Consider the following 10,777-nt stretch of genomic DNA (forward strand, 5'->3'; position numbering starts at 1 on the left):
AGCCTAAGTGACCGGCCAGAAGCTATGACACCTAATGATCACCAGGGGGCAGACGCTCAACACACAGGCATGGAAACATGGAACAGACTGATGAATCTCAGAGGGAAGGTAGGTCGGGGGAGGGCGGGAAGAGATTAACCGAAGATCTTATATGTATACTAGAGGTCCAGTGCACAGATTCATGCACTGGTGGGGTCCTTTGGCCTGGCCTGCGGGGATTGGGCCGAACTGGCAGTCTGACCTCCCGCAAGCGGTCCCGGATTGTGAGAGGGCGCAGGCCAGGCTGAAGGATCCCACCAGTGCACGAATCCAGGGTAGGATTCCTGGTCAGAGCTCATACAGGAGGCAACATAAAGCTGCCAATCTGAGTCTACAAATAAGTGTTATTCTATAAGTACAATTTTAGAAATCATAAATTTTACTTATCAAGAGGCATTTTGGTTGTTTGAATGGGGCTGTTACATATAAACTTCTGTTAACATCCATGTGCAGGTTTTCATGTAGATAGGAGTTTTTGCTTCTCTCTGATAAATGCCCAGGAGTGTGCTTACTAAGTCATATGCTAGGTACTGTGGTTTTAGTACTATATAAGCTGCTATACTATTTTTATAGTGGCTGTGTCATTTTGTATTCCCATCAGCAATGTATGAAAGATCCAGTTTCTCCTCATCCTTACCAGCATTGTCACTATTTTTAACTTTAGCTGTTATAATAGATGTGTACTGATATTTCATTGTGGTTTTATTTGCATTTTTCTAATGGCCAATGATGTTGAGGATCTTTTCATGTTTATTTTCCATCTGTATGCTCTGGTGAAATATCTCTTCATGTCCTTTGTCTATTTTCTAATTGGATTGTTTGAGAATATACTTTTTAAAGTTTGTGGATGTGCTTTGGAAATGAAAATTTTTATTTTGTAAGCATGAGGAAAATATTGCAATATCATTTGATGTCACTGTTGATGTTTAAATGTAGATGCAGGAGCCAGAATGTTGTGCTCATATTATGCTAAGATGCAAACATTGGGGAGATAGTACTGAGAAATAAATGTAGGAGGGAAGGAGAAGGGGGAAAAGGAGACAGAGGAGAGATGGAGAGTAGAAAAAAGAAAGAAGAGATGGGATAAAGATAATGGGCAGAATGGAGAAAGGGGATAAGATATATAGCAACTCCAAGGAAGAAGATGAGGACTCTGTTAAAGCTGAGTGCACTGTCAGAACAAGGGCTTTTCTCAGGGTCTGGAAAGTGTCTCTAAGAGACTAAGGTAGACCATATAGAAGTTTCTGGGGTTTTTTAAATGAGTTGTAACCTGCAAAGTGATGAATTTAACTTGCATTGTATCTAACTGTTTGTGGTGGAGTTGAAAGTTAATTGGAGTAGCCCTAGCTGGTTTGGCTCAGTGGATGGGGCATCGACCTGTGGACCAAAGGGTCCTGGGTACTTTTCCTGGTCAGAGCTCATGCAGGAGGCAACCAATTGATGTGTTTCTCTCATATAGATGTTTTCTCTGTCTTTTCCTCTCTCCCCCACTCTCTCTAAAAATCTGTGGAAAAATATCCTTGGGTGAAGATTAAAAACAAACCAGCAAACAAACAAAAGCTAATTGGAGTAAAGGAATATGACTTTCCCCACAGCCCCAATCACCATTTATCCCCTCTATGCCCTCTTCTTCCTCCATCCACACACCCTCCCCATCCCGGAAATTACCACACTGTTGTCCATGTCCATTAGTTCTCTCTCTGTCTTTATTTTCTTTATTGCTCAATCCCTCCACCATCTCCCAACATGCACAACCCTACCACCCCCAGAGCTGTCTGCCTGCTCTCTAATCTGAGTCTCTCTTTATTTTGCTTGGTAGTTCAGTTTGTTCATTAAATCCCACACATTGGAAGCAGCCCAAGTATCCATCAATAGATGAGTAGATAAAAAGCTGTGGTATATTCACATAATGGAATACTACTCTACCAATAAAAGAAGAACATTTTACCCTTTGTGACAGCATGGGTGGGCTTGGAAAGTATTATGTTAAGTGAAATAAGCCAGTCAGAGAAAGACAAGCACCACAGGGTTTCACTTATATGTGGAATTTAAGGAATATGACTTTTTATCCCAGTTCTACCAAACACTAAGAGATCTTTGACAAGCTCTTATCTGTAAAAAGGGAAGTGACGTCATCGGCCTTTCATATCTCAAGGAGTACTGTATCCAATAAAGCAATTACAGGGAAAATTTTTACATCTGTAAAGTAGTCCACAAATAAAAATTGTGAGTGATAATTTTTAAAAACCATGGAAAATAGGAGCAGGACTGAAATATTAAATGAATGCTTTAAATTAGTTCTACAGAGAAAAGTACTTCCCCAATTTTCATTAAAAAGCTAGTACACTAGGACGTAAATGTATCAGGAGTCTGTAAATTCATGTCAGATTCACCTGTTTGTAAGGAATGAACACAAGCTTCCAAGGCCCAGAGCTCCTGCATGTGTGTCACTGGACTTCATGGAGGCGAGGGAAAGGGTCTGGCACCCAGAAGTTGTCATAGTCCGTTTGGGCTGCTAGAACAAAATACCACAGACTGGGTGGTTTATAACAGCAGAAACTTATTTCTCATGGTTCTGGAGGGTGGAAAGTCCAAGATCAAGGTACCAGCAAGGTCCCATTCTGGTGAGGGCCCTCTTCCTGGTTCTCTGTGTCCTCACCTGGTGGAAGGGGTGAGGGAGCTCTCTCGGCCTCTTTTATATTAATCCCACTCACCAGTCTCTGCTCTCATGACCCAGTAACTTTCCAAAGGCTCCACCTAATGGTCTTAACACCATAATGTTGGGAATTAGGTTTTAAAAGTATAAACGGGGGCGGGGGAGGAGGACCAGCATTCAAACCATAGCAGGGGACTATGCTCAACAGCCTTCCTTACTGCAGAAGACACTGGCTCTAGGCTCCTTTCCTCTTTGCTTTTGAGCCCAGATTAAATCAGAATATTAAATGGTGTTCTACCGTCCAGCTGTTGTATTTTCAAGTATAGCTTTCTGTGACTCCTCAAATTTATTTCATGATATAACTAAACATCTACTCAGTTTGTGTATTGTTTTACTACTGAACTATAATACTATTCAAAATGTATCAGCAGCAAACATTGAAAATGGCTTCATATTAATGTCTGAAGCAGATTTATTTCCATATATTAACTTACTTATCACTGTAATCCCATAAAGTTGGATAGAAGAAATTATATTGTTTTTATCTTTAAGAAATAGGAAGCACAGGAAAGTGTTGCATATTTAACACTGTTCCAACATCTTTTTAAACTGAAGATATATAGCATTTTGCATTGTTTCAAAAACAGTTTTTATTATTTAACCAAATTTCGGGCTTGGGAATAGGAAAGAGGAAAGGCCTAAAAGAGTATGTAGGTTGGCTCTTTGAATTTGTGTAGGTAAACAGCATCATAAAAGCTTATAACTTGCCTTGTTGTGCCTCAACAATGCCTGTGAATTGCCAGGAGATTCCTAAAGCCTTCACAAATCCCTACACAAAATAAAGAGTCCAGTTTAGGTCCAAAATGAAGCGGGCAAGCAGAGCTGTACCCATTCCACCACAGCCCCTCCCCCTCAACATACCCTGGACTGGGCTCTGCCAAGGAAGAGGCCTAGACCTCAGAGCAGCTCCTCCCAGTGTAAGCAGCAAACCCATACCTACCAGGAACTGGTGAGGGGGTAGCTCAGATATACCTGTCAGAAAAGGAGCGTGAGCAAAACAGAAGCACACAGTGTTAAGGGAAGAGAATCCTCTACCTTTAAATTCCTGCATGTCAGCCTTTTGAAAAAGAATGGCAGGGATCTAGCCTGTTCCCTGAATGTGATCTGGGAGAGCCCACAACTCAAAAATAAGCCCCTGCTGTTGTTTCACAGAGAGGAGCACCTCTGTGAGTGAGCAACCCCCGGGCACTCAGTCGCAGTTTTTATGAGCCTCCCTCTTTCCAGATGTACTAAAAAAAAACCAAATGACTTCAAATGTGTCCTTTTAGTGTACATTTATATATATTTTATATGGGGGGATAAAAGGAGAGAACCAATTCCAAGTTTTCTTTCCAGAGGCTTCTAAATACTATTCAGTGTTTATTGATTAATGAAAAAAGCTAATAAAACTTTCATTTTTGAAAACAAAAAATTAAAAACAAATAAACTTTTATTTTTTCGTATCTTATTTTGAACTGTAATAAGTTAATCAGAAATAGTTTATCTTTAAAAATAGTCTATAAATAGAGAAAAAGATATGGGTAGAAAATAGTTATATCCAGTGGTTAATTTGGCACAATGCAAAGTAGAGGGAAATTTTAGCTGTGTTTCAAATTAATTAAAATAGTAAAATTATAGGAAAATAAAATTTTAGTACTTAATAAGTGATAGTTGTTATCACTGTTTATGGCTGTCTCTCCTACTAGACTGTGAGTTGCCTAAGATCAAGGACTAATGTCAACAGTTTTTCCAACCCTTTGATTCCTAACACAGAACCTCAAGCATTAGAGGTATTTTGTAAGAGAAAATGTACTTGTAGTTGACAGTATCTTGTGATAACTTTTGAGTGACATTAGTTCTAAACTTGTAGGGTTCAAAATGATGGAATTTGGGGTTCCTAACGTACTACAGAGCCAACAGGGAGCTGGCTGATCTCCTTTCTGATATGTAGCCAAACGTGGAAGCAATTTGATCATTCCTTTTTAATGAATGCGACATGGCATTGCTCATCTTGAACTCAGAAAACCCAAGAACCAGAGACCTGATCTGAAGAAGAAGGACCGATAAGCCTCCAGCACACAGTTCATTCTTTTCCAGTAGCATCAGAGCAGCATTGTGGTAGAGGGTGCAAGTTTTAAAGCCAGGTGGCCGGGTTCCATGATATTACTAATCCCTTCTGAGCTACACGATATTGCTAATTAATATTTTCTGATATAAAAAATATCAAAACATTTGTGTGTCTGTGTGCCATGCATATTTATCTACCTGTATATTAACTGAATCCTTTTTTAAAAGCAATTGCTTCTCAGACTTTTTTCCTGAGGTCATTTTCATTTTTCCTGAGGCATGCTCCCTAGTAGTCCCATTATTGAAAATCGGTTGAATGTGCTCAGTTTTTGTAAACCTGGAAGGGTCTTTATTTTGCTTTCACTGTTAAAAGAGAATTCCACTGTTACATCCTACAAGATTGATGTTTATTTTCTCTCCATAATTTGAAGATATTTTCCTACTGTCTTCTACCTTCCATTGTTGCCATAAAGAGGTCTAGTGTCAGTCTATTTGAAGTTCCTTTGTAGGTGATCTGTCTTTTCTTTGGCAATTCTTAAGAATTTTTATTATTGGAGTTCTGCATTTCCATTACAAACATATAATTATATATTTCGTTCCCTTTATCCTGCTTGATATACATTGTTTCTCTTGTGTTTATTGATTCATATCATCTCAACCATTAATTCCCTGAGTAGACATGTTAAACCTTTTCATCTCTATCTTGCTCAACCTCTTTATATTTTTTATCTCCTGTCTCTGCAACATTGTAATTCCTTATTTATATATCTTTCAGCTTGCTAATTCTCTCAACTGTACCAAGTTATTTAACTTCAATAATTAATATTTTCATTTCTAAAAGTTCTGTTTTATTCTTTGGAAAACCTACCTAGTAATTTTTATTGTATCTTATTGTGTGTTTATTTTCAGTATAAATATCATATTCTGAGTTATTTTCTATTCTAACTTTAATAATTCAATTATCTGAAACCCATGGGTATATAAACCTGCTTATTTTCTAATTTTCCATTATGGTAGCTTGTTTCCTTGTGTATTTGATGATCCTGTGAGCTCATATTTGCTTTATTTTAATTTATAGTAATCCTGGGGGCTTGTATCAAAAGTACTTTAATCTAGACATGAATTTTTAAATTGTTTCTGCCAAAGTTTAATAACGTAGGAAAATTTTTGCTCCTGCCTTAATCAGAAGACTTGGACTTATTAGCACCTTTAACCCTAAAACTTGTTCAAGGTCCAGTTTCCTGAGGGTGATAGCGCTCAGTGTAGCTCTGCCTTGCCTGCCCCAACCCCCATTTGTTCTCTGCTCAGGGATCCTCACTCTAGTTTCAATCAGGGATTTTGTTGAAGATTTCCTTTTTTTTTTTAGGGTCCTGTGATATATTCTAACATATATTTTATAGCAATCTAGTTGGGCTCTTCTTTTGGTATTTCTGGTGAACCAGGCTGCCAGATACCAATGCCATTTCTTTTATTTTTATCATAATGTTCATCATTACCTCTTATCTAGAATGAAGAGTACATCCTAACTTGTCCCCCTAATTTCACTCTCTTGAATTTCAATGAGTCATATATGTGGTTGCCAAATTGATGTATCAGTGGATATATTAGCCATGTTTAATTTTAGCTGCCTGGAAGAGAGATGGATCCTAGAGATTTGTGAGTCACTGATGTAATGGGAGTGGGTAATGTTCCTGGGAGACTGGATTGAGTAAATATAAGTAAAAGCGGACCATAGTATGCCAACTCATGGAGTAGGCAGAGAAAAATGAACTAGGAAAGTGGACTAAGAAGATGAAATCTAAGAAATGGGAAAACAAAGCACAGCACTCACAAACGCAGGAAAGAGAGGCTTTCAGGGAGGGGAAGTTTACAGTCAGAGGTGGCCCAGGGCACACACAATGAGAACTGAACTTTAAGTTTATCATTAGAAGAAGATGGATGATTACTATTGCCAGGAAAGTTTCACTGGAATGGGAGTAAATGCCAAGTGGCAGTGAATGTATGGAAAAGTAGTACAACTTGCTCATCCTCTGTCCTCTGCCTCATTACATCCCATCCCCACTGAATTTATAAGGAACCAGGAGCTTCCAGGAACAAAAATAAACACAATTGCCTTCTGATCTCCTATAGTTGAAATGTATTCAGGTAAATGCTGGAGATACTAGTAAGAAGGGCCAGGAACAGATAACAGTCATCAAACATAACATGGAAACTAAAGTGTTTACACTTCTGGACCTACCAGCTCCTGTGTTATAAGAATAAGCCTTGTTAGTTTGAATTTTAATTTCTTTAGCTATTTTACTAATAAAATTTGTATAATCTGTTAATATTCCATACTTCCTATATGTTTTATTTGAAATATGATAAAATAGAGAACAGAGAACTTGGTAATTTACCTGCTTATTTCTAGAGTCAGAAAAATTGACAGTTTTACCTATATAAATCTCAGCCTTCGTGCAAAATAAAGAAGTTCTTTCCTTCTAAAACCCTGTGCAGAGTTGATCCTTAAACAATATGGCTTTGAACCACAGGGGTCCACTTATATGCAGATTTTTTTTTTCAATAGATACAGTGGGTCCTCCATGGGTTTTACATCCTTGGATTTAACAAACTGCTGATTGAAAACGATATTTTCTGTCCATGGTTCAGAATCTGCAGAAGTGGAGGGCTGACTATATGCATTACACTGTTTTATATGACACAATGAGCATCTGCAGATTTTGGTATTGCGGGGGCGGGGGGGGGGCGGGTCCTGAAACCAGTCCTCCCATGGATAACAAGGCCCAACTGTAGTTAAGCTTTGGGGGAGTCAAAGTTAGAAGTGAATTTTTGGCTCTGTGGAGGTTGGCATCCCTAACCCCCAGTTGTTCAACAGTCAACTGTATGTGTTCATAACATACTTTTCCCTCAATATCTTGAACTTTCTATAAAGCTAACTAATTTAAATTGCAGTTTCTTCTCATTTATCTGAGCCTAAAATTAAACTTACTCAAAGAAAATTATCAAAATTATGCTTTAAGGGAAAAGAAGATTGAAAAAAGAGTAGAAAAGAATTATTTTTTTTTTCTTTTTCTGGCAATCCTAACCAAAGAAAAGAATTATTTTTAAAATAGTTAGAAATAGTTAAAATATTTTTAAATAGTTAGAAACCACTTATATTGTCATTTTACAACAGCCTAAGATGTATTTATTTTAAAAACTCACAAATGACTCTTGTCAATATTTGACTTCTCAACTTTTAACTTAGGCGCACAAAGTATAATTAAAGTGTTAATTACTCTTATCCTGCTACAGTCTCTAAGTTCTTATACTTTTACAAGGCACAAATAGTAAAAAGTTACGAAAAAAATATTTCCTAAGCTGTCTTTCCCTCCATTCAGCAGCACCCACTCCAGGCTATGCCTGTTCTCGGACGTGGCACTGAAGGGCCTCCACAGGCACTGGCCTCAGTTCCTCCTAAGCACAACATCATCTCACACTAAAGACCCCAGTGGACAGAGGCTCCACTGTTTGAAAATATTTTTTCCATCAGAAGAACAAAAACAATAACACATAAATACATTAAACAAATGGTTCTCTCCTTGCCACTAATAGATAACATTTCTTCCTTACAGGTACCAGAGATTTGAAAAGGCATTTCTGTTAGCTGTTGACATTGGTGCCCGAGACCTGTTTATGGTGAGTCATTCCCAGAGATGATTTTGTGCCTTCAGTTCTAAGGCTGAGTAAGTTGTCAGCTTTTGTGACCATTAAAAAGGATTAGTGTCATGTGTGCCTTAGACACATGGTGGGAAAGCATTATTCCATCTTGGCTTGCAGCCTTGCCTTCATGGAACTGGTCAATAGCCATCCAGTTTCTTTTGACTTGTTGACATTTTCCCTGCCAGAGCCCAACGGATTTTTTATGTTTTCTAAGAATTTATAATTCTTGAACTTTTCTCCTCATGTACCTTGATGTGAGGAGATGACACCTTTCTATCTAATAAGCTTAAATGTCTTTCTAATCCATTCTCTGAAGTACAGATACAGAAACTAGGACATAGGGTCCCATACATCTTGAATGTGCTCAGTCTGTCCCTTAGATTTTAGTGCAAAGTAACAAATTCTGAATGTTCTCACTTGTATTTTTAAAGTAACCACAGTGTAAAGTAGACTAAAGAGGTTATAAATTCACATACACTTTAGTCCTCCCATTTATTAGCTATAAACAGTAAAATCTAGTTTTTTACAGATCCTTGTGCTCTATATTAGGTTCTTATAAGATCTTTCACCGCAATGTCACAGTGAGATCACACGAACAAAAAAGGTAGGGTTCCTTTTCTGGTTTCTCGGTGTGTTCATTGTCGAGGAAACAATAAAACAAAAGTTTCTTGAAAACAACAAAAACTGGAAGGCTCTTTTACCTGAATCTTCTGCACAATGAAGACATTTGTAGTTTAAATTAAGCTTTGATGCTTTAGATGTTAAATATGAATTCACTAGAGGCCTAATACACAAATTCATGCATGGGCAGGGTCCCTAGGCCTGGCCGGTGATCAGGGTTGATCTGTGGGGTGACCGGTGGGGTGATGGGGGGGGGACACTGGCACCTGCCTTGGCTGACCTGGCACTGCCCACTCACCTCCCCATCCCCTGCCGCCACCGCCGGTCACCTCCCTATGTGGGGCGATCGGGGAGGGACCCCCACCGGCACCCACCTTGGCTGGCCTGGGGCCTGTGGGCTAGAGGCAGCTCCCGCTTGAATGTCTGCCCCCTGCTGGTCAGTGTGCATCATAGCAACTGGTCATTTCCACAGTTCAGTTGATTTGCATATTAGGCTTTTATTATGTAGGATGACGTTAGGTCACTTGTTTTCAAATTGAGTTTATTATTTAAATTCTAACTTTTCATCATTCAATTAAATTGTGCTTTCACTGAACATGAAAAAATGCTTTCTAATTACTGCAAAAGTATGAACCTTCTGTTATTTGTCATCTGTATTTTGCTATGTCAAATTGAGTAGGCATATTAGTATATTGAGGTAAGGTTTTCTATGCATGCTGACATCACAGTGTCCGAAATTTAATTACAACAATTTTCAGATTTTTCTAATCGCATTGACTTTTCCTCTTTATCTCCACTTTCTCACCTCTGCTACTACTCACCCCAGTAGGATATATTTTCTTCATGTTATTATTTTTTTTATGTCTATAGTCCCAATCTTTTTCTAGCCAAGATAAGAACTGAAGAGATTGTATATTTAAATGTATAGTGTCTGGCAAACTTTCTCAATATATTATATTGTTGTATAATTTCTACTGCTTTGACAATTAATACATAATCATCAAAGCCATCTTCTAAACGTTTTTTAAAAAATCATACGTGTTTCCGCATTTAGTCTCAGGTTAGCTAGTAACAGTATAAAGAAAGTCTTCATGTTGTTTTAAACTCCTAGTCCAAACCTTTCTACAGAAAGGCTAACCCTAACCCATAAGGATTTTTATGTGTAAAAGATAAGAACCTAAAATAAGGGAAGGAGAGAAATAAGTTTACTTTCTTTTTTATTTGTAAAAGTGAACAATCATTGTCAGAAAGCTGCATCTTTACTCTTCAAATGTAACTTATTTGCAGCCCAAGGTATATCTTAAGCATTATGAGCCTTAAGGGAGCATTATGGCCTCAACATTCCCATTTAGGATCATGAATCTTCTATATACATTTGAGGCTCCACGTTGAAATTGTCTAAAAGCATGTTTTCTAATAGATCAACTATTCCTATTTAAATTATTATCTAGCCAGAGGTCTATAGGTCTAGCCCAGGGGTGGGCAAACTTTTTGACTCGAGGGCCACAATGGGTTCTTAAACTGGACCGGAGGGCCAGAACAAAAGCATGGATGGAGTGTTTGTGTGAACTAATATAAATTCAAAGTAAACATCTACACTAATAAAAGAGAAACATGGTAATTGGCGTACGACCGCTACCCTTCCCATTGGCT

At 38.1% G+C, this 10,777-nt stretch overlaps 1 protein-coding gene across 1 annotated transcript in view; it reads left to right on the forward strand.

Annotated features, from left to right (window-relative positions):
- WDPCP (WD repeat containing planar cell polarity effector) overlaps nucleotides 1-10,777 on the forward strand; it is a 247,997-nt gene that overhangs the window by 142,002 nt on the left and 95,218 nt on the right. The window contains exon 13 of the mRNA XM_006778547.2: nucleotides 8,416-8,479. Coding sequence (XP_006778610.1) covers nucleotides 8,416-8,479 — 64 coding nt within the window. The remainder of the gene's footprint in view (nucleotides 1-8,415; nucleotides 8,480-10,777) is intronic.

This window comes from Myotis davidii, unplaced genomic scaffold (assembly GCF_000327345.1).
Source record: "Myotis davidii unplaced genomic scaffold, ASM32734v1 scaffold6, whole genome shotgun sequence".
Taxonomy (NCBI): Eukaryota; Metazoa; Chordata; class Mammalia; order Chiroptera; family Vespertilionidae; genus Myotis; species Myotis davidii.